This window comes from Eschscholzia californica, unplaced genomic scaffold (genome assembly GCF_041429995.1).
Source record: "Eschscholzia californica isolate CP2 unplaced genomic scaffold, dmEscCali1.0.p SCAF_2, whole genome shotgun sequence".
NCBI lineage: Eukaryota > Viridiplantae > Streptophyta > Magnoliopsida > Ranunculales > Papaveraceae > Eschscholzia > Eschscholzia californica.
In genome coordinates, this window is record NW_028238309.1 from 1,049,373 (window position 1) to 1,072,546 (window position 23,174).

General features: G+C 37.8%; 4 protein-coding genes across 5 annotated transcripts; 3 read left to right on the forward strand and 1 right to left on the reverse strand.

Annotated features, from left to right (window-relative positions):
• The first annotated feature begins 2,382 nt into the window (after positions 1-2,382).
• LOC147555022 (RNA-binding protein BRN1-like) lies at positions 2,383-5,476 on the forward strand. The gene is made up of 9 exons (XM_086662224.1): positions 2,383-2,713; positions 2,897-2,979; positions 3,419-3,470; positions 3,654-3,779; positions 3,888-3,967; positions 4,218-4,394; positions 4,574-4,757; positions 4,843-4,986; positions 5,091-5,476. The coding sequence occupies exons 1-9, from the start codon at positions 2,533-2,535 to the stop codon at positions 5,216-5,218; spliced, it is 1,155 nt and encodes a 384-aa protein (XP_086518350.1). The 5' UTR covers positions 2,383-2,532; the 3' UTR covers positions 5,219-5,476.
• A 3,052-nt stretch (positions 5,477-8,528) lies between these two features.
• Positions 8,529-13,133, reverse strand: LOC147555023 (putative 1-deoxy-D-xylulose-5-phosphate synthase, chloroplastic). Of its 2 annotated transcripts, XM_086660368.1 has the most exons (11): positions 13,028-13,133; positions 12,509-12,825; positions 12,007-12,135; positions 11,571-11,735; positions 11,298-11,448; positions 10,632-10,903; positions 10,272-10,545; positions 9,881-10,188; positions 9,489-9,770; positions 9,120-9,404; positions 8,529-9,026 (listed from the first exon to the last, which is right to left on the reverse strand). In XM_086660368.1, the coding sequence occupies exons 2-11, from the start codon at positions 12,650-12,652 to the stop codon at positions 8,877-8,879; spliced, it is 2,160 nt and encodes a 719-aa protein (XP_086516494.1). In that variant the 5' UTR covers positions 12,653-12,825; positions 13,028-13,133; the 3' UTR covers positions 8,529-8,876. The 2 variants fall into 2 exon arrangements, with proteins under 2 accessions (XP_086516494.1, XP_086516493.1); XM_086660367.1 differs by lacking the exon at positions 13,028-13,133 and having other exon boundaries at positions 12,509-12,886.
• A 1,123-nt stretch (positions 13,134-14,256) lies between these two features.
• On the forward strand, positions 14,257-15,405 carry LOC147555024 (uncharacterized). Its single transcript, XM_086664543.1, has one exon. The coding sequence runs from the start codon at positions 14,257-14,259 to the stop codon at positions 15,403-15,405; it is 1,149 nt and encodes a 382-aa protein (XP_086520669.1).
• Positions 15,406-19,880: 4,475 nt separating this feature from the next.
• Positions 19,881-22,180, forward strand: LOC147555025 (NADH dehydrogenase [ubiquinone] 1 alpha subcomplex subunit 8-B-like). Its single transcript, XM_086662966.1, has 2 exons — positions 19,881-20,162; positions 21,748-22,180. The coding sequence occupies exons 1-2, from the start codon at positions 19,975-19,977 to the stop codon at positions 21,881-21,883; spliced, it is 324 nt and encodes a 107-aa protein (XP_086519092.1). The 5' UTR covers positions 19,881-19,974; the 3' UTR covers positions 21,884-22,180.
• The last annotated feature ends 994 nt before the right edge of the window (positions 22,181-23,174 follow it).

A 23,174-nucleotide genomic window follows, 5' to 3' on the forward strand; every position in this document is an offset into this window, starting at 1 on the left:
CGAAGAAAACGGGGAGTTCTCGAATGAAATGATATTTGAAAAACGAGTTTCGAAAACAAAATTTATTTAATATTTTTCTAAAGAAGCGTTTAAAAATACTCAAATAATAATAAATCATAGTATTATTATTAGTTGCCAAACAAATCAAAAAATATTACTTGGATTCATGAATCCGTGGAATCAAGAGTTCCAAGGACTCATGATCCGCGGATTCATGATTCCGTCATCTAAACACACTATTAGTTAAATTCGGTTCAGCCACCCAAAAATGACCAACCACCATAGTAGCCCCCATATATATGACTTATCTTCTAATATGACTTATCTTCTAATATGACTTTTTTTTTGTTAGTCAACGTTAACAGTTTATTTTTTTCCGTATGTTTATATCCTTGTTCTAAAAATATTTTCTTCGTTATCATTTCTTCATTTTCTTTGTTGTAGAAGGATGTCGTCATATGGTCCGTCTGCCACTTGTCGCCAGCATGTACATACTAACAATTACTTTTTCGTCATCGTCTTTTTCTTCTTATCTTTCCAGCACCACCATTATCGCTACCACCAACACCATGATTACAGGCCGACAACCACAATCACACATCTTTTTATCCCCGTCTAAAAATCTCTACAAAAAGCAATGAGTTCGAGCCAAACATCATTCCCAAACGGTTTAAAGAAACAGAGGAGAACCAAGAACTATTGATCGTTGGAATCTAACTATTTCTCTTCAAAAGCCGGTCCATATCTCATGTAGGTGGACTCGGCCGATTGTAGGGGAGTACATGATCAACAACGATGGTGCACTCATTGAGGTAGATGCGGCGTATGGAGCTATTATTCGAGATTTAGAAGAGATTGTTGTTAGGGCAGCCATTAGCCAGGTTAATCGACAGACTATCCTTATACATGAGTTGTAAGGTGTTGCGTTGTGATTGAAATTAGCAATTAGTGTCGGGCTGCAGGAAGTTGATCCTGGTCTTGATTTAATGAACATCAAGTTACTTCTTGCAAAACCACATCAGAAATTACCATGGAGGGCTAGGCGCTTATGGACGAAAGTCCAAAAGCTTCGGAGCCAATTTTGAAGTTTTTAGGTTTTTCATGTATATAGAGAAGCTAATCAAGCTGTTGATTATTTGTCAAAGATGAAGCTTGGACCGGGTGTCACTCAATTGAATATTAATCAATTGTCAGTAGAATTGGTTAATATTGTTAACGTGGATTCTGGACCGGGTGTCACTCAATTGAATATTAATCAATTGTCAGTAGAATTGGTTAATATTGTTAACGTGGATTCTAGAGAGACAGTGAGAATGAGGAAGGGGTGGGGCTAATGAAATAATGTAATTTTGATTTCTTTGCTGTTTATGACTTTTTATTTCTTTGCTTTCGGTCCGGGCTTCTCTCGCTTATCATTATAAAAAAAAATCACCATCACATACTATAACCCATCATCATCTCTAAGTTTTATCAAAACCCTAGGGGTTGGATTTTGATCTGAGCTTTTGATCACACTCACAGCAGAATCCCAACCCTTTAGGGTTCAATCATACTTAGAAAAGCTCGAAACTCAATCTCCTAAGGTTCGATCTAAATCATAGCAGATCGAAACCCTGAAACCAAAATCTTAAGGGCTCCGATTTCGATATGTTCGATCAAAGCTCTTGAAGTTAGTTCAAATCCATAACATATGGAACTTCATGGGACTTCAATCAGACTTTGTCAAAATGTCAAAGTGGACAATATCACTAGCATCCCGTAGGTTGATCCACATCATCATATAACATGTTATCAACACAATTCGTTCTATTGTGATATTGTTTTGGAAGTGTGTGTTGTAAAATAATTTGTTCTACTGTGATGTGGTCTTGGGAGGGTTTGTTGTAAAGCAATCCCGTATCGATAGTAACACGGAGTGTGGTGCTATTCTAAAGAAGTTAAACACTCCTTCCCCTAGCGATACCTTTTTAAACCGTGAGACTCAGAAGTGTCAAAATAGACAATAACCTAGAAGACTAGTTCACATCATTCTACAACATGTATTTATATACTTAATGGTTTTGTCTTGTTATCAAGTGGCCGAGGGGTCGAAGTCGTACCCACATAACACACGTGTTAGTTACCGTGTGTTAGATTTTACTGACCGCGTCTGGATATCTCGCAATGAGGATTGGCGGGACAGTCTGGCTCTCTTATTCTTAACCCCCAATTCTCCCTCTTAATTACAAAACTACCACCATGCAATTTTTAATTCAAAGTTTGTACTTCCTCCCCTTGTTTTAGGAAACGTGGAAGAGTTAAGTACATTTTCGTAAATAAACCAAAAAACTTAGGGCATTTGATAATATTTGATTAAAATAATATCCACGAAGATCCAAGTTTGTCCTTGAAAAAAAAAAAAAGCTTTTAACATTTTCCCCCAAATTTAGAGAGAGAAAATTTGAAGAAGAAGAGAAGACAAGAAAAAAGATCAATTTTTTTTTTTTGAATTGGGGAGGAGAGAAAGAAAAAAAAGGGTTTTTTTGATAATCAATGGAGGAATCAAGAAGTGGGTTTGATTCTTCTTCTTCTTCAAGTGGTGAAAGTGTTAAGCTTTTTGTTGGTCAAGTTCCTAAAAACATGAATGAAGATGAACTTCTCTCTATATTCAAGGAAATTGCTTTGATTGATGAAATCAACATTATTAAAGACAAACTTACTCGAACTTCACGAGGTTTAATTTTTATTATTTTCTTATTCTGCATTTCAATTTTGATCATCTTTCATTGTTTTTGATTATTGAGATTTGGGTTTTTTTTTTAGTATTGGATCTATTTTTTTGTTGTAATTGTTGTTGACATTGTCTAAGTTAACTTGTTAGAAACCCTAACTTTGTTTCTAATATGTGTTTTTGCAGGTTGTTGTTTTTTGATCTGTCCATCTAGACAAGAAGCTGATAAAGCAGTCAATGCTTTTCATAATAAGAAAACTCTTCCTGGGGTAAGTTTCCAACTTAATTTTAACTTGATCTTTCTCTTTCTAGCTAGGGTTAGGGTTTTAATTTTATTTGAACTACTATAATTTCATGACTTCAGGAAACTTGTGGAATGGAAATTTGATCTTTTGGGTCATTGGGGTTTTTGTGAAAATGGGAAAATTTTGAGTTTGCATGAGGAATTTGAGCTCCAATTTGTGTATTTTAATTTCAAATCTTGTCTTGATTGTTGCGAGAATAGTCCCACATTGGAGAAGGGAGATCTAGCAACCAAGAATATAATGTTCAGGTCCTCTGCACTCATTGCCAATTGGTTTTGAGTTGGTTGACCACAAACTTAACAATTTTGAATCTTTGATACCCTTTGATCTTCATAGCAACTTTCATCATTTTCTACTCGTAACCGAATCTTGAAATAAGTTATGTTGCTTGTGTTTGATCCAGGCATCTACTCCATTACAAGTAAAATACGCAGATGGCGAGTTAGAAAGGCTTGGTACGAAATATTTTAATCGCTTTACTTATTCGTTTTTCATGATGGTCTTTGAACTAATCGATTAAGCACTATTTTTTTTGAGGATTCGACTACAATATACGCTAGTCGTTACAAGGCATTAAGCACTATTAGTAGCTACCCTTTAGTCTTTTCTACTTACTTCGATCATTGAATTATTCACAGAACACAAGCTATTTGTCGGTATGCTTCCAAAGAATGTAACAGACGTCGAAGTTTCCACGTTATTTTCCAAATACGGAAATATAAAAGAGTTGCAGATTTTGAGAGGCTCTCAACAAACAAGCAAAGGTTTATATCGGCCTCTTCGTTTATTCTCGTTTCTAGTCGTGCTATTGTTATTTTTGTGACTTGTTATAATCGTATAGATAGAACTTCAACTTGTTATAATTTTATCAGGCTGTGCCTTTTTGAAGTATGAGACAAAAGAACAAGCTGTTTCAGCTTTGGACGCTATCAACGGGAAATATAAGATGGAGGTTTGTGATTATATAATTCATTTTTGCATTGTTTAATAGATGATTCCTCGCCGCCTCGCCGGATTAAATATCGTTTAGTAATATCTATGACTGATTTCTCGACGTCTGGTTTATCCTTCGATGATGAAAAGTGCATAATAATTAGTCATTATCTAGAATAATTTTTGATATCACTATAGATCATCGTATACTTGCTTTTTCTCCAACCCTAATATTGTTTTTTGAAAAATCTAAATTTCTATGGGTATAGGGTTCAAGTGTTCCACTAGTTGTAAAGTGGGCAGATACAGAGAAGGAACGACAAGCTCGAAAAGCCCAGAAAGCCATGGCTTCTGGTGTGTCCAGTACCAATCCAGCTCAACAGCCGTCATTATTTGGTGCCTTACCAATGAACCATCTTCCTCTTTATAACGGATTTGGCTATCAGGTCTGAATACTTACGGGAACTTCATATGAATGAATTATATATTACGAGAAAGATTTGGTCAAGTATACTAGAACTTGTCCACCAAATTGCTTTTTCTAGTCTTATAGTATCGATCTTTCAGTTCCGTTTTTCACATTCTGATCTGCTCGAAAGCTAGTTATATCCTCTTCGTTTTGTAGGCACCCGGAAGTTATGGACTCATGCAGTATCCACACGGAATCCGGGGTCTCTCGCCTGATCTTGCAGCTCGTATTTCACCTAGAAATTTTCCTCCAGTTCCTTCTTCCAATTATATAAGACCTAGGTTTCCTGCTATACCAGGTCTTCGGTATCCTATATCCTCTGCTGGGGTTCAAGCCGAAGGTTCGTTAAATCTTTGTTTCGGACTTGCTTGTTGTTATTAACATGGGCCGAGTTTTCTTATCTCCTGACTCGTGTTTGTTTTTAGGTCCTCCGGGGGCTAATCTATTCATCTACCACATTCCGCAAGAGTTCGGTGATCAAGAACTTGCAAATGCTTTTAAGCAGTTTGGGACAGTCTTGAGTGCTAAGGTTTTTGTCGATAAAGCGACTGGTGTTAGCAAATGTTTCGGTAAATATATCTCCTATTCTCTGCTACCTACATATCTGAGATATAATGATATATTAGTTCACATTTTCGAATCATTTTTGAACTAAATTACCTTCTATTTGTAGGTTTTGTGAGTTATGATTCACCAACTTCAGCCCAGTCTGCTATTAGTGAGATGAATGGATACCAATTAGGAGGTAAGAAGCTAAAAGTACAGATCAAGAGAGAGAACAAAACGAGCAAACCGTTTTAAGATTAGAGGTAAGAGATCGAAGAATCAGACACTTTACCACGTGCAACCTTGGAAGCAGACGGAAAGATGAAGACGTCTCAATATGTATGTTAGTCAGATCCGATCATATCTTGGGCAGGGAAAAACTAGCTCTCTTTTGGGATTGAAATCCCTGAAACTATCCCTCAATTGGTGAAAACTCACCAGTGCAATTTGTAATTTATGTACAATTGAACTTCATTTCGACATTGATTATTAATTTATTGATTTTTCGATCCAGACATCTCTTGGTAGTAAAATAGTAGGAACAATTATTCATGTGTTTGTGTATTTCTCTTCGGAGATTTGTTTGACATGAAACCTTCTCCTCCTGCTTCTCGGACTCCCACAGTCTAGATGAAGTGGCAACCAATGCAGACGGAACCCCTCTACTGTGGGAAGAGAGATGGGAGACCCACATGAAGGGCTACTGATGGCAGAGGGAAACCCTCTACCGTGGGTAGACAGATGGGAGTCCCAGATGAAGGGGCTGCTGATGGGAGAGGGAAACCGCTATGGTCGGCAGACAGATGGGAGACCCAGAGGAAGGGGCTGCTGATGGGAGTCGGAACCCCTCTAAGGTCGGCAGAGAGATGGGAATCTGGGTTTCTGTTGGCAGAGAGAACCCCTCGATGGTCGACAGAGAGTTGAGAGAGATAGGAGTCCCAAATGAAGGGGCTACTGGTAGCAGAGGGAAACCCTCTACCGTCTGTCGGCAGAGTTGAGAGAAGTGGGTGGCCGGAGGGAAACCCTCTACCGTCTGTCGGCAGAGTTGAGAGAAGTGGGTGTCCGGAGGGAAACCCTCTACCGTCCGTCGGATAAGGGGCTGATGATGGCAGAGGGAAACCCTCTACCGTCGGCAAAGAGCCGAGAGATGGTGGTCATTCAAGGTGGTGGTGGCAGATATGTTTGAAAGACATATGATAGCATTTAGGCTAAAATCAGATATATGTAAAGATGATGGTGTTCAACTCATAACTACTTACCAACCTATAGGCCCATGCGGCCATTATTACTGAAGATTACAGAAATTTTTGGACCCATATAGATGGACCCATCTAAAATAATAACATAAAGAACCAGAAAAATCTAAATTATTCAACTTCATCCATTTCTGAAAACAAAATTTCACAAATGACCAAAGAACCAGAAAAATAAAATAAAGAAAGGGGCGAGAGACGATGTACATAGAACAGAAATAAAAAGAAAATGAAGACCGATTTGAAAATATTGAGAAGAAAAGCCAAAGGAGGTAAGTTCAAGCGAACATTAAACAATTTAGCTTAAGCTGACACAAAAAAAAAAATTATAACTTATTTTCGACAATTGGGGGGAGAAAATCAAGTCAACAATTAAAAAGGGTTGATCTTTAATTACACATATATGATGGGGGCAAATTTAAATAATCCAAGATACTATAACAATTTTGAGCATTCTTCTAGAAGGTAGACACCTTTTCTTCTTCCAGCAAAAAAATCAGGTAAGTGCATGTGTAACCATTATCAATATAATTTTGCAGAACCTGACAAGTGACAATTGACAAACCCTAAATTTTTTATTTTCTTGTATAAATGGGGTACTACTACTACTCATTCTTCCCCTTCTTAGCAAAACTCTTCTCTCTCTCTCTTTCTCTGTCTTTATAGATATGGAGGACAACAAAAGTGTTGTTGTTGATGTGTCTTCTTTCTTCCTCACTGAATCAACTGGTGACTCTGAAATTGATTCAGACCCTTGTTCTGAATCAGACCATAATACCAAAGTGGCAGATGATAATGATGCTGAATCTTGTAATTGTCAATGTTTTTTGAATACCCAAATTCAACATGACAAAGAAGAACAAGAACATGAAGAAGAACAAGAACATGAAGAACAACAACAGGAACAAGATGAAGATGAAGATGTGGTGAGTAGTATTGGTTCAGGTGGAGGAGGGGAGGAGGAGAAGATGAGTGAAGAAGAAAAAAACAGATTATTTTGGGAAACTTGCTTGACAATTGGGTATTGAATTACTCTACTCTGTTTGTAGAAACCCTTAATTTACAAATCTGAAAATCAAAATATTTGTATTGGGTAAAGAAGATTGATTTCAATTCTGATATTAATGGATTGCATGTCAAGTTTTCATCTAAATTCTCTCTATCTCTCTCTCTCTCTCACCCATTTCTAACATCTTTGACAAAATTTGAGAAAACTCATGAGTTTTGAGAAAACTCATGAGTTTTGAGAAAACTGACGAGTTTGTCGTCTTTCAACTCAAAATTAATAGGCAATGAGCTTGCATGGGACAATTTTGACATATCCCCATCCATGCGTGAGGTTCTTCGAGTAAAACAAGTAATTTTTTTAGAGTGATGTGAAGCATGTGATACCGTTTTTATGTCTATCACGTGTCCACCTAGTTCTTACATTATATTAAGTTTGTGGTCATCTGACTCAAAACCAATTGCACTCACACATCGTATTCTTCGTTATAGGATTGTTTTTCTCTAATATGGGATTGTTCTTCACACCCAAATTATAATTTGATTAATTTTCAAAGAACCCATGAAAGTTAGAGAGGAAAGGGAATAGTAAAACTGAGAGTTTCTCTCTCTCTCTAAAAGCTAGTAGAAGCACGCCTAGCCATTTCTCAAATACCAGGCCAGGCCAGAAAACCAAAACTGAAAGTTTGGTTGGAATTTGGAAACGGTGGATGATATCTTTAACCATTACTCAGAAACACTAGTCAAATGTTGACTACTTTTGACTACTTTTGTTTGCCACGTGGACTCGGAAGATTTGTCATCATACCTTCTGGAATCCACCTGGCAATTACAACTAGGCTTCTCCTATTTGTTTAAAGAAAATGACCTTAAAGGGGGAAAGTTGTACATGTACTCAACATAAAGGTCTCGACACTTACTAATTTGAGCAGACACCTGTAGTCAATCTGGACTCCTTTCCAAGCTAGTACAATTGCAATCTCGCAACACAAGCCTTCCTCGACGTTGTACCATTTTTGACACTCCAGCTTTAGTAGTTATTGATATTGTCCCCCACTTTTGACACATAAAATTGTATCTAGGGGTACGGCATGGAAACGAGCGCACCAAAAAACTGCGACACGTACTAAGCTTGGGCATGCACCGAGGGGTGACAACTTTGGGCCAACATAATCAAGGGTCTTGTGTGTTTGGATTTTTTTGGGCATGCACCCAGGGGTGACCGCTTTGGGCCAACATAATCAAGGGTCTTGTGTGTTTGGATTTTTTTTTATCCGCTTTCGAAATAAAATTACATTATAAACAAATTAATTTGTAACATGATTTAAGTTATTTAGCGTTCCTTTCAACAAAAAAAAAGTTATTTAGCGTTAAGAAATTAGATCATGTGCTTGGGGTCAAAGGTTTCAATCCTCCCGTAAGCACCATTGGGAAATTATTTTTTCTACGGATCGATATATAGGCCCCTTTTAACTCCGCTTGGGATCTCCCAAATGTTTGGGCGGACCCTGCTTGCACCTATATCCAGACTCTGAATGCTCTCCCAAGTGATAGTGGACTATTACAATCCCATATCGAAACTATTTGCTCGTACAATAACTTTTATTTTACATTGTGAGGGAGATAGCTCCCCATATTCTCGTATCTGTTTAGTTCTATGACATGACTTCTAGAGCTTCTCTTGTTAGTCCAAGGATATTGAGAACAGTTGCTGCAATATGAGACGGTGTTAAGCCGGCGTCAACCATTTGATCGATTGGTGCTCCATGTTCGATGTATCGATCAGGAAGAACCAATGGCCGCCACTACAATGAGTTTGAGACTCTCAGTAAGTAATCTAATGATTGAGTTGCGAAATTCATCTAAATATGACATTGTTAAGAAAGGGTCTTGCTTACCTTTGTTGTACCGTCAAGAAGGCCATCGAGAGCCATGAACTGAGCAACATGAGACCCAAATCCCCCAATTGATCCTTCTTCAACTGTGACTATAACGTCATGTGATTTAGCCAAGCTACGAACAAGAGTTTGATCAAGTGGTTTGCAGAAACGTGCATCTGCAACTGTCAAACTCAACCCATGATTTTCTAGTAAAGAAGCTGCAGTTAGACAACTTTGAACTGCTGTTCCGTATCCTAACAATGCTACTCGTTCTCCCTCCTTTAGAATTCTGCCTTTCCCTACCTGTCAAAAGATTTTCCGAGCAATTACTAACATGTAACTTGCTTACTTTGAAAAGAAATTTTTGGATTCTGATCTTGACTTTACCTCCAGCGCGATGCCTTTGTTCCCGGGTGGAAGCTCGACGCCTATCCCATTTCCTCTTGGGTATCGGAAACAAGAGGGTCTGTCATCAATGGCTGCAGCTGTGGCAACCATATGAAAAAGTTCTGCCTCGTCTGAAGGAGCCATGACCACCATGTTTGGAAGACATGCCATGTAAGTCACGTCGAATGAACCAGAATGTGTTGGGCCATCTGCTCCAACCAACCCTGCTCTGTCCATGGCAAACCTCACCGGCAATTTTTGCAGATCCACATCATGTATCACCTGTAGTTTACAACCCATATCTCAGTTTACGAGACATTGTGGAGTTGGAACATATCGGGTCACTATCTAATCTTGAAATTGAACAGAAGAGAGGAATATCATAGACTTGCCTGATCGTAAGCTCTCTGCAGGAAGGAGGAGTAAATTGCACAGAAAGGTTTAAGGCCTTCACAAGCCAAACCGGCAGCAAATGTCACAGCATGTTGTTCTGCAATACCCACATCGAAACACCGTGTTGGGAATCGACGTTGGAAAAGGTTCATGCCTGTTCCTCCACCCATGGCAGCGTGAATCGCTACAATGTTATTGTCAACTTCTGCTTCAGCTATTAAAGCTTCCGCAAAATAGGTAGTATAGGACTGGGTAGGAGCGGTCGTCTTCGATTGTTTCCCAGTAGCTGGGTCAAATTTCGCCACCCCTACAAACGAAAATAACTTTCACAATTTAGTCGTTTCCATTTTGTGGATGACAAATGATATCGACTGAAAATAAGCTAATTACCATGGTATTTGTCTGCAGCTTTCTCAGCGTATGGGTACCCTCGGCCTTTCTCGGTTATAACATGGATAAGGACCGGTCCTGTTGTTTGTGTACTCTTGACCTCATTGAGAATTGCAACAAGATCATCTATGCTATGACCATCAACTGGACCGATATAATAAAGACCAAGCTCTTCGAAGAGTGATGAACCAGACCCACTGATCATTCCACGAGCGTATTCATCGACTTTTGCAGCCAGTTCATGCATCGGTCCACCAATCTGCTTGGTAACTCCCTGTAATCATCTCATACAACAAATTCACTTCAGGTCAAGAAATTTTGGTTGAATCATCATATACGTATTGTTCGTTACAATCAGACCTTGGCGACCTCTCTAAGTTCTCTGAGGGGTCTACTAGACTGCAACCTACTGAGAGCGCTACTCAGAGCTCCAACAGGTGGTATTGGACCGTCGAGGTTTGCTGTAGGCAAGGAAACCTGTTTGTTATCATTAAGGATAACGATCATATCGGAATCTAGGTACCCAGCGTTGTTCATGGCTTCGTAAGCTTGTCCTGCTGTCATGGCACCATCACCAATAATGGCAACCACATTGTTGTTTTTGCCTTTCAAATCCCTCCCCACAGCCATCCCTGTCCATTAAATCAAATGCTTAAACCAGAATATCTGCATGTTTTAAGGTATGAGTATGACTCATACTTCTGAAATCTGACTCGAGGTCTGGGTTGACTCGAGTTTGATCTCAAAATGTTTGTTCGGTATCTGACTCATGCCTATAACTGCCCGAATGGCCAACTCGGGCTTGTGGTTTTGGTTAATTTGAGTCAGAAATAAATTATGTTATGATAAAGAGTCAATTGATTGAAATAACTTTAGTGATGCCCCTGATCAAAACAAGTCAGACTCAGACAACTCAGATGCAGACAAATTAGACTCAGTCGATTCAGGCTCACACAATAAAAAACAACAAACACTGCAACCACACAGAAACTGACACGAGATGAAACACGGAGGAGTTATATATACCAAGAGCAGCAGAGATACTGGTAGAACTATGACCGGTGCCAAAGGCATCATATTCACTCTCAGCTCGTTTCGTGAATCCAGAGAGTCCATTTGTCTGTCTCATCGTCGACATTTTTCCTCTTCTTCCAGTAAGTATCTTATGTGGGTAAGTCTGCATAACCATATATAATCCATATAATAAGTAACTTGATAACCCTTTTCATTTCAAATCCTCAATTCATTTCATGATTATACAATACAAACCTGTCTTCATAGCTTACGTAAGAAACTAACCTGGTGGCCAACATCCCACAGGAATTTATCTTGTGGAGCATTAAAAACATAATGAAGAGCCACAGTAAGCTCAACTACACCAAGACTCGAACCAAGATGACCTCCGGTGTTAGAAACATTGAATATCACATCGGAACGAAGCTCGTCGGCAAGTTGCTTAAGTTCCTGCATCCCCAAATTATGAAATTATTATATCTTTTAGTGGGTTTATCTTCAAGTTCAATAAACTAAGCTCTGAATTTTTGGTTCTGTGATTCAACGAATTAAATTTTGAAATCCATTTCGATGCCTACCGAAATTTTCATTGAAATTTAACTAAGTTTCTCTTAGCAATGCCTTGTCAAGGAAATAAATTTCAAAATATTTCGGTCATTTCTATGGCTACCGAAATTTCCACATAAACCGAAACTTTCCTTGCTGTGATTTATGTATTTACCTTAAGAGATAGATTTTTCATGTGAATTGGATAATTGATTGTATCTAATAGAGGAGTTGGTGGTCTTTGTGAATAATATTCCCCACTTTCAGCTAATGATGCATAAACACCACTTGACCTTCTCCTTACCTGCACAAAATCCACTAATCTTACCATTCAATTGTTATCAGAGTTTCTCAAGCTCTAAATTTCTTTCTTGGGTTCTTCTTCAATTCAAGTACTTTTTGATAAATCTTCACTGTAATCAAGATTGAACTCATGAAAAACTAGGCAGACTCTGGACAGAATCCTATCTGACTTGCCGTGATTCATGCTTCTGATGATTCTGATATACTGAACCGCGAATGACAACAAGCCACATAAGATTTCTGCCTAGAGTCTGCCTAGTTTTTCTTGTTTACTGTGACGACTAAAAATGGTTAGTGGATAGTTGGTCTAATTGTTCATGTTGGTATTTAATCGAACACTTGATAACAGAGAAATTTTGAATGATATTACTAACCTGAATATGATTCTGACATTGTTGTTCTTTCAGATCTGTTCCCCAAAATAAATGGGTTAGAAGAGAATTAGGCTTGTGGGTATCAGAGGGTAGTAGTAATGTTCTTGGTAAATGAGAAGGAAATGAAAATGTAGAGAGAGCCATTATTGATTATTTCAAAGCTAGAAGAAAGTACAGAGTTTGGGTTATCAATGTTAGAGAGAGAAAGAGAAGTTGTTGTTCTTGTCATCCTTTCTTCCCCATACCAAACTCCATAAGCAGACAGAGAAGTGACAGTACACTTTTGCCATTGATGATTGGACCACGTCAGACAGAATCTGAAATGGATAACGAGATGCTAAAACACTTTTAAAATAGTCAATTACTTGTGAAAAATTCTATTTGGCCCAATTTTTGTTTCTCATATCTAGTTCGAAGATGATGTGGCATGTCGTGATTGGTGCCATGTCATCTCTAGGTTGTATATCAAGCATAGATTTGGGGCAGTTTAACACTTTTGATTAGTTAAAGATAAGTTACCTTAGATACTTGAATACTACCAATTTGTCTTAGTGCTCACAAAGTTTATCTTATTCCAAGATTAGGAAGTCATCTATCATTCATCATGTTTTCCTTCTTTTAGTTTGTTTTGTACTTCTACAATGTGGTTAAAAGGCACATGATAAGTCATTGTTTGATTTTAGTTTTACAAGATCACCTTCTTTATTTGATTGAGTTTATAAGATTTCTACCTTACATAAGAAAAGATTGAAGTCTTATTATGTACTCTTAGATCACATAATTTTGGAGTTCCACGGTACCACAAACTATTATTGATATATAATATTGTGTCTATCGATTTTTTATCTAATTTTTGAGTTACCTCTGTTTCACCGTGATTGAGTTTGAAAGCTCTAGTCGTCGAAATTCTTTGCATACAAACGAGTATTACCCATATAGAGGGAGAAATGTAGACAAAATTTGGATGTAAATGTCTGATTTTGTCTAGTTTCGCCCCACTTTTTCCCTCACAATATAATTTTTGTTTGTTAATGCACAAAGAGATAAATTATGCATGGGCTACCTATTTAGAAGTTTGGCTGTAAAGCTTAAATTATGGGTTCAAATATCACCAAAACTCGAGCCATCATCCAAAATCCATTATTAGTCCAAAAACTTATTTGAAAAACATATATCTAGTCCAAAAGCGGATCTTTAAGGCATAAATCGTACTTCCGGGCAACCTAATTTTATCTTTTTACCCATTTTGTCCTCTGTAAGTACACTCTCTAAATTTTTTTTTTCTGTTGAGTCCAGTTTAGATTTGCACTATGTATATTCACAGCGTAAATGGAATTCCTGAAGATGTAATGTTAATTTTTCAAAAAATGCACAATAACTTTTACGGAAATGCAATGTGAATTTCCATGTTGTATATTCACAATACAAAAAAACATTTATGAAAATGTAATGTTAGTTGTCATATTGCATATTTACGATGCAAATACATTTTTGAAAATGCAATGTTAATGAAGAATTGCTCTGTAGCGGAGACAGTTAACTTCCCTTTCCGGCACCACCAATTCTGGTGGCGATTTACTTTTTACAAATTGGTTTTTGAGCAGTTTCGGTCGGTTCCTTTCGGTTACCGGCGAACAGTCACAACTTTCTGTCTTTCTTCATCTTCGTTCTTGTTTTATTTTGGTTGAGATTGAGTCTCTTTTCATTATTTTTAATCTCCTTTCTTCTTCTTTCTCCTTTGATTCATCATGGATGCTACAAATTCAGAACTATTGCAACAACATGAAGAATTAACGACCGACAAACCATCGGTTCAAACAGTTGAGGGATTTGAATCTCTTAGTCTGGAACAGTCGGTCATCAAACATGGGGTCCTCAAATTTTGCAGTGACAAGAGAATAGACACTAACCAGGCCATGATCAGACTCTCTAGGGTGCTTTATGGGCCAAATAAATTCACGCTTACAGAAATCAAAGAAAACCATTTCTTAATCCGGTTTGCTACAGGAACAGAATTGGAATTGGCAATTGCTCGTTCACCTTGGGTGATTATGGATGAACTAATAGTATTACAGGAATGTAATTCTCAGGTCGCACCAATTAATCTTACATTTGACAAAGTGTGGTTTTGGGTTCAAATGCACGGAATCCCGATGAAACACCTTAACAGTACGAACGTCAACAGACTCGCTTCAACAATAGGACGATATCAACCAACAACACCGGATGACGTTTCTAAATGGACAGTATTCGGGAGGGTCAGAGTGGAAATCACTATTGCCGAGCCTTTGCCAAACAGGATTAATCTCACTATATCTAACCACCAATTAATATCAGTTGAATTACGTTTTGAAAGATTGCCTCGTTTTTGTAATTCTTGTGGCCGAATAGGACATACTTTCACATTTTGCCCTATAATCCTTCTTATAGGAGACCTCCTTAAGATGAATCTATCAGAGAGTCAACGATCCAAACTTACATCTAGCATGATACCAAAATATTCTGATAAATTCAAAGTAAATATGTCCAAAGGTGGAAACAACAAAGAAATAGAATCTTTTGGAAGTACTAGCAACACATATTCAAATGGAATTTTAGGACCTGGTCCTTTAGGGAATATAGACGAAACAGAGAAAGATCGCCGGGTGTCTCTAAACGAAAGTTTTGGAGACGTCCTCGATCATCTCAATTCTACCAAAAGAACCAGACCCACAAATCAGGCCTCTTCCTCTTATGATTTGGAAAATAATAATCTTTATGAAGTACAGGTACAAAATCAGAATATCTCAATTGACAAGATGGAAGGAATCAGGCCTCACAAACGACTTGCCAGACAGAACGCAACTAGAAACAATGCAGAACAGGTCACGGCTACCTCAAAGCCGATGGAGGAATGAGCATTTTTGCGTGGAATTGCCGGGGAATGGGGAACACCCCGACAAGAAATGCTCTTTATCAGTTCCTGAAGGCCACTAGGCCGGATATTATATTTATTTCTGAAACTAAGCTTTCTTATTCGTGTAATTTTCCTTTTTTACTTAATCTAGGATATAATAATTATCGCCAAGTTCTATCCCAAGGCAGAAGTGGTGGCCTATATTTAGCTTGGACAGATAATATCAACATTAGTATTAATTCCTCTGATGTCAATCTAATTCATGCTACTATTCATGATTATAATTTAAATATGGATTGGGATTTATTCGCCATTTATGGTCCTCCTCATATGCAAGATAGAATATCTTTTTGGACTAATTTCTTGCTAATTCTTTCTTCAGTTACAAATCCTTATTGCTGTATCGGAGATATGAATGCAATCGGTCAAGCATCAGAAAAGAGAGGGGGCAATCATCCAAATTTGTTTATGAATCATTTCCAATCATTCATCCGACAGAGTGGTCTAATCGATTTGGGTTTCAACGAACCTGCTTTCACGTGGTCAAATAATAGAGATCGTCATCATCTGACCCAAGAGAGACTCGATAGAGCCATGGTATCATCAGACTGGTTATTAACCTTTCCAAACTCAGGAGTTTTTCACCTTCCGAGATATGCAAGTGACCATGCCCCGATCCTTCTAAAATTGAAAGTGCAAGGTCAAACAGTCCCCACAATTGAAAAGTTCGAAAAATATTGGACACACCACCAAGAATACAGAGAAACATTTTCATCAAATTGGGAATCGGCAACAGGAACATTTTATGAAAAGGCAAAATCGGTTAAATCATCACTATTAATTTGGAGTAAAAGATCGTTTGGGATAATAAAGGACAGACTAAAGGCACTCCGACAAAGACTTTTAACTATTCAGGCACTCCAACCGTCAACATTATCTTTAGAAGTAGAAAGCCAAATTCAAAAAGAGATTATTTACGTAGAGGAGGTAGAAAGGACAAAATGTGAACAAAGATCAAGACTCAAATGGGCTGCTAATGGGGACAGAAATACAAGAGCTTTCCATACATCCATGTCAATTAGAAAACAAAAGAATAAGATCAATCAGATAAAAACACAGCCTGGCAACATTACTTCTAACGAGAATGAAATAGCTAACGAACTAATTAATTTCTTTCAGAATTTGTTTACAGCTGAACAGGTCATTCAACCACCAATGGAAATCTTGGGTGCATATAAAGTAATTCCAGCTGAACAATTAAGCGCCATCTCAGGAATCCCAACAGCAGAGGAAATTAAAGATGTGGTCATGAAGATGGAATCTAACAAGAGTCCAGGTCCAGATGGACTTCCATGTGAATATTTTCAAGTCAACTGGGACACAATAGGCAACGATCTCATAGGGTATATTCAGAACATTTTCCTCACGGGTATGATTGATCCAACCCTCAACAAAACCACGTTAGCATTAATTCCTAAGGTCAAGATTCCGAGTTGCGCTTCAGAGTTCAGACCTATCTCACTGTGCACTTCCATTTACAAATTCATCATGAAGATAATTGCAAATAGGTTGAAACCTTTCCTAGAAGATAATATCATGTGGACACAAAATGCATTTGTCCCCAATAGGCAAATTTTAGATAACATAGTAATCACCCAGGAGGTTTTACACTCAATGAATGGATCTCGTGCCATAAATGGGGGATTTTGTCTAAAAATGGATATGGCCAAAGCATATGATCGAGTAAGTTGGGAGTTTTTGGCATTGGTGCTTAAAGCCATGGGCCTGTCTGGCCCCTTTCTCAATCTCATTTTACAGTGTATCACAACACCTAAATTTAGCATTCAGCTAAATGGTCGACTTTATGGTAATTTCAGGGGCACAAGGGGCCTTCGTCAAGGATGCCCCTTATCCCCTTACCTTTTTATCCTTACCTCTCAGGCCCTCTCCCTTCTTATTTATTACTATGAGTCAAATTGTTTGTTTACAGGATACAAAATAAATTCATCTTGTCCTTCAATCTCACACCTTCTGTTTGCAGATGATTTGATAATTTTTGGTAAGGCAACATCAGCTAATCTCACTTCTATTATAGAATTTATGGAATTATATTCTAGGTTTTCAGGACAGGCAGTGAATTACGAAAAATCTTCCATTTACTTTAGCTCTGGAGTCACTCCTGATCTCAAACAACAGTTTGTCAATACATTGAAAGCACCCATCATGACGGACCAAGCAAAGTATCTTGGAGCTCTAATTCTAAAACCAGGTAATAGAATAAAGAGTTTTGATTGGCTACAGGACAAATTTAAGAAAACTCTAGCAGGATGGAAACAAAAATTTATATCACAGGCAGGTAGGACAGTACTTATAAAATCAGTATTAAGTCCATTCTGTGTGTATCCATTTAGCTATCAACTATTACCACAAGGTGTACTTAATCAATTAGAGAGGGAAGAAAGATCATTTTGGTGGGGACATGGGATACATGATAGGAAGATACATTTTATCAATTGGGATATAATAACAAGTTCTAAAAAGCATGGAGGCCTAGGCATAAGATCTTTAAAGGAGGTCAATGAATCTCTTATAGCAAAAATGGCTTGGAGATTTCTCACAAACAAACAGGCAATATGGGTTAAATTATTAAGTGCTAAGTACCTACAGAAGGAAGACTATTGGAGTGTAAATAAAAATTCACCTGCATCACCATTTTGGAAGTCATTGCTTCAAGTTCGAACAACTTTACAAAATAACACCATATGGATGATTGGAGATGGTTCGGACACTAGAATAATGGAGGATAGATGGATTCCTGAAATGAGAGAACATATTCCAACACTCACTCAGAATCTACCACAAAATTTAACATGGGTCGCAGACTTGATTGATACAAATTCCAAAACTTGGAAAATAAATCTGCTACAGCAATTTTTCACTACAGAATCAATCATTGCTATAACCAACATCACAATTTCTTCAACAGGTGAAAGGGACAGACTCATTTGGAAGAATACAGAACAAGGACGATTCACAACAAAATCGTTTTATACAACCATTAAAGTCAGACCAATATTACCGAATGAAATTGGTGATTTCCCTTGGTCGAAATTCTGGAAAAAGAAAGAGATGGATCCGAAGGTACAATTGTTTATATGGAGGTTAATACATAATGGGATTGCAACTTTATCAAATATGAATCACAGAATCCAACAGACGAATCAAAATTGCAAGATGTGTCCAGATGATGAGATCGAATCAAATACCCATCTATTTGGGACATGCAAGACATTTAAAGCATTCATTCTCTCGTTGCAGGATATCGATTTCACAGATTTAAAAGAAGATCCTATTCAAAACCTCAAAGAAATTCTAAATAAAGGAAAGGATTCGAACGAGTTATGGTACAAGTACACTTATCTGTTGTGGCATTGGTGGAAAGCCAGGAATGAAAAACACTTCCAAAACCAAGATTTCGATTTGCATCGCACTTGGCACAACATTTCTTTAGACCTCAAAAGATTTCCTTCATTATCTGTGTTTTCTTCTTTTTCGAATATTTTACAGGACAAAGCTTGGAACCCACCATTATATGGACGAATCAAGATCAATGTTGATGGAGCTGTCAAGAGGGACAGAGCAGCAGCAGCAGCAGTCGCAAAAAATTGGAGAGGAGAGACGATAGATTCAGAAGTACAAAGTTTCCCACCGGTTTCATCTCTTCATAGTGAACTAAGGGGAATGGAGCTAGGGTTTCTTGTAGCTAAGAGATTGGGGCTGCAGAGATTCGAAATAGAGACGGACTCCTTGGTCCTGGTTAACCTAATTTTGGATGGACGAGATGCTTCCCCTTGGAGATTGATAAATGATCTTGATCGAATACGTGGCTATCTAACGGATAGAGAGGTGGCAATAAAACACTGTCTCAGAGAAGCTAACTCCGCCCCACATGAGTTGGCGCAATCCCTGTTGAACCCATAACTTTGTCTGAATGTTATGTTTGATCCTTTTTTTTGGATTTATAAGCTTGTACTCTTGTCATCCTCAGGATGTTATTTATGAAATTAGCTTTTCTGTCAAAAAAAAAAATGCAATGTTAATTTTTTGTTTGAAATATTTTTATCGTAAGTATTTAGTATGAGAGATTCACGATGACATTTAAGAAAATGTAATGTGTAATTTTAAATTGTATGTCCACGATGCAAATAATATTTCTCAAAATGAAACGTTAAAAAGACATAACGGGTAAGACGATAAAAGACTAAAACCCCATTCTTTTTAATGTTTGAGCCTTAAACACTATTTGATTTTATTTAGGACCTTAAACCCATGACCCAAATTATTTACTCATTACACCCAAAATGTAAAAAGAGTTCTAAATCGAGTAGAACCAGAACAAGAATCAACCCGAACACAATAATCCCAATTCCAGTTTTATACATAAACAAACTTGATTTGGTTCTTCGTATTCCACTCTTTCTTCTTGATTTGGTTTTCACTATTTGCTGCCTCCTGGTAGAGAGAGAGAGAGAGAAAGAAACAATTGGAATATCGAAATCGGAGATCGGAGATGGAACCAACCGTTGATCCAGCCGGAGAGCCGATCCCAACATCAGCAGTGTTAATGGCGTCAGCGAAACACATAGCGACGAAATGCAGAGCAGAAAACATGGCTTTTATCAACTGTAAGAAGAAAGATCCAAATCCTGAGAAATGTCTCGAGAAGGGACGAGATGTCACTCGTTGCGTTCTCACTCTGTATGTTTCCCCTAATAAACCCTAATTTTATTTCATTTTGTGTTTTTCAATATCAACCTTCATCATCAATTGCGAAATTAGGGTTTTGTTATTTCTGATGTTGATTTAGGGAAAGTTTGATTTTTACATACCCAATAGTATAGTTAGTTGATATTAGTAATTGAACGAATTAATTGATTTCTGTGGGTAATAGGGTTTTGATTGGATTGAATGTGTGAATTTTCTGTAGCAATTCATCATCTGTTGAGAAGTTAGGGGTTTCTTATTTCTGATGTTGAATTAGGGCAACGTTTGATTTTTTTTTCAGACCCAATAGTATAATTAGTTGCTATTAGTAGTTGAACAAATTAATTGATTTCTGGATTGGATTGTATGTGTGAATTTTCTCCAGCAAGTAGCAATTGTAGAACAAGTTACTGGGCTTTAGGTTATGAAGTGTGGGGGTATAATTAGGGCATCTTTTGGGTTAGAAGAGTAATTGTGATTTGAGCTTGAAAAAGATAATGTGTATTGGTGGAAACTCCATTCAATTCGGAAGAATGTAAGCTACCTTTTTAATCAAGATACTTATTTTATCAACTTTTGTCTAAGCTATTTGTTGATAATGCACATTGGGATTCAATCAAATTTGTTTTGTTGCAACTACATTATTTAGTTTTTACTTACCAATGTGATTAGGGAGAACGGTAATCTTGAGGGTGTTTTGTTGAAAACCAAGAAATGAAAGAGATTATTTGGGGGTGGGATATAGTTTAGTGAGAATCAAAATTTGTCACTTCTATTCTCTCTGTGCATTTGACGACAGCATTATGAGTAATAAGTTCTTTTTAATCAAGGTTTTTATCGAGACCAATTGTGTCTTGGTTTCTTAGAGTTCTTGGCCTTTTCTCGCGTACACCCAGCCGAACACAGCTCACTTGTACATGTAGACTAGCCCTGGTGGGGAGTAGAAGTTACAAACCTCGAACCGAAGGATGGTTGGCCAGCTGCCCCCCTTAATGGCTGCTTGTATTACTATGCACTATGCAGTATTTTCCCTATTTGTATTCTTAACCCTATAATGAGGCTCTGCAGAACAAATAGAACACAAAATAGGATTAAAGCCAATAAATGAGTACTAAGAATAAAGCTAAATTGATATTAGAAGGAAGTACTAAAGAATGTATTGTGAATAATAGGTGGTTAGTTGCCACCAAGAAGCTAAATGGTTATTTAAAATTAATTGGCCAACGACCAACTATATGTTTTTGGTTGGCTATGACTTTATATCATTATATGTAAAATAGTAATGAGGCTTCTGGATTGGTAAAAGAAATTCATGCTTTAGGCACTATACTGGTATTCAAATCGTATTCATGATCTTTTCTCATCCATGAAAGTCTTGCTCCTTTTAAAGTAATGGATTTTTTACTCTTTGAAATGTCTCACATGGTTTTACTAGAGACCTAGAAACCTCATCACCGAGGATGGAATATCGACCAACACTGTGGACATCCATGCATCATACATGCCACTTCCTAACCACGAAAGTCTTCTTTCTTTATGACGATTCAAATTCGATTTTTGTTGTTTATTTGCCGCGCAGGCTAAAGGATCTTCATCAGAAGTGTACAACAGAGATGGATGCTTATGCAGGTTGCATGTATTACAACACCAATGAGTTTGATTTATGTCGCAAAGAGCAAGAGGCATTTGAGAAAGCTTGCCCATGGAACGAGTAGTCGAAGTTTTCCTTCTTATCTCACAATCAATAATTCCGGAAACAACCTATTCTCTTAGAATTTCGGGTATGGGCATTTGAGTTGTTTTATTTTTGTAGGGTTCAGATACTTGTCAGAAATTGATCCTTCATTAAGAGGCAACAATCTTGCCTTTGTTTCGATTCTGAAACCATCTTTCTTTGATAAATTTGCTGCAGTCGGCTGTTGTAGTCGATGTTTTTCGTTTCTTATCACTGTAAACTGAAACTAGTTTCCATTTTTATGGATCAGTTGTACAATCTTGCTTGGATTACTAAATTTACTCTTGAATAGTTGTGATGGTATAACAGAATCTAACACTGTCATCAGAATTCTTATAGTAAAATATTTCCAGAGTTGTAATCCAATCCAATGGAACCCAACCCGCATGGTATGGCTGATCAATGGGCAGTCCATCTTGCTTAACTTGGATCCAGCCAGGCGAGTCTTGGCCTTGGATAGGCCGACCTAAAGTTGGTGCCAGCCGGACTTCGATCCAGCTTGGAGAATAATTGAAGTGAGGCATTGGGCGGGAAACAAATAAAGTGGACGAGAGCTCGCATACCATCATGTTTGCCCAAGTTTGGGAGGCCTTCTGAGTAGACCGAGCCCGAGCATGAAGTGGGTTGAACTCTAGCCCTCCGAGTAAGCGAAAGGTCTGAAGTCGGTTGAACTCTAGCCCGTCGAGTAGCCTGCAAAAGGTCCTCTGAGTGGACCGAACCAGAGCACAGAGTGGGTCGAACTCTAGCCCATGGAGTACAGCGTGTGAAAGATGGTTCCTTACAAAGTGTTAGCTCAGTTACAAATGAAAGTCATCCTCTTTTGCAAATTCAGAAACCGTTCAAATGCCCTAAAGCTGCTTCTGTATATGTTAATATATGCTAAAGTATGCATATGTTAATGTAAGCTAAAGTAGGCGGGGAGTAAGTTAGACCGGATCACCAGACTACGCGGGGAGCAATTAGACCAAGCTAACATGGAGCGTACTCGCTAAAATGTGCGCGCACAAATTAGCGCTTGCTAAAATGCAAAATGTGTGCTGAAATGCAACTCCTCTGATACTGTATGCATCGAAGCTGTTGCCGAATATTGCTATAAATCATATGCCATATGGGGGGCTAAATTCACCAAATAAAGAGTGTAAGATAAAATAATAATATGAGAGAGAGAGAAGAGTTGTATTGATAGTTGGATCAGCTATTACATCTTTTGCCCTTTATATAGGCTCTACAAGAGAGTCACAATATTAGCCCATCCAATGTGGGACTATTCA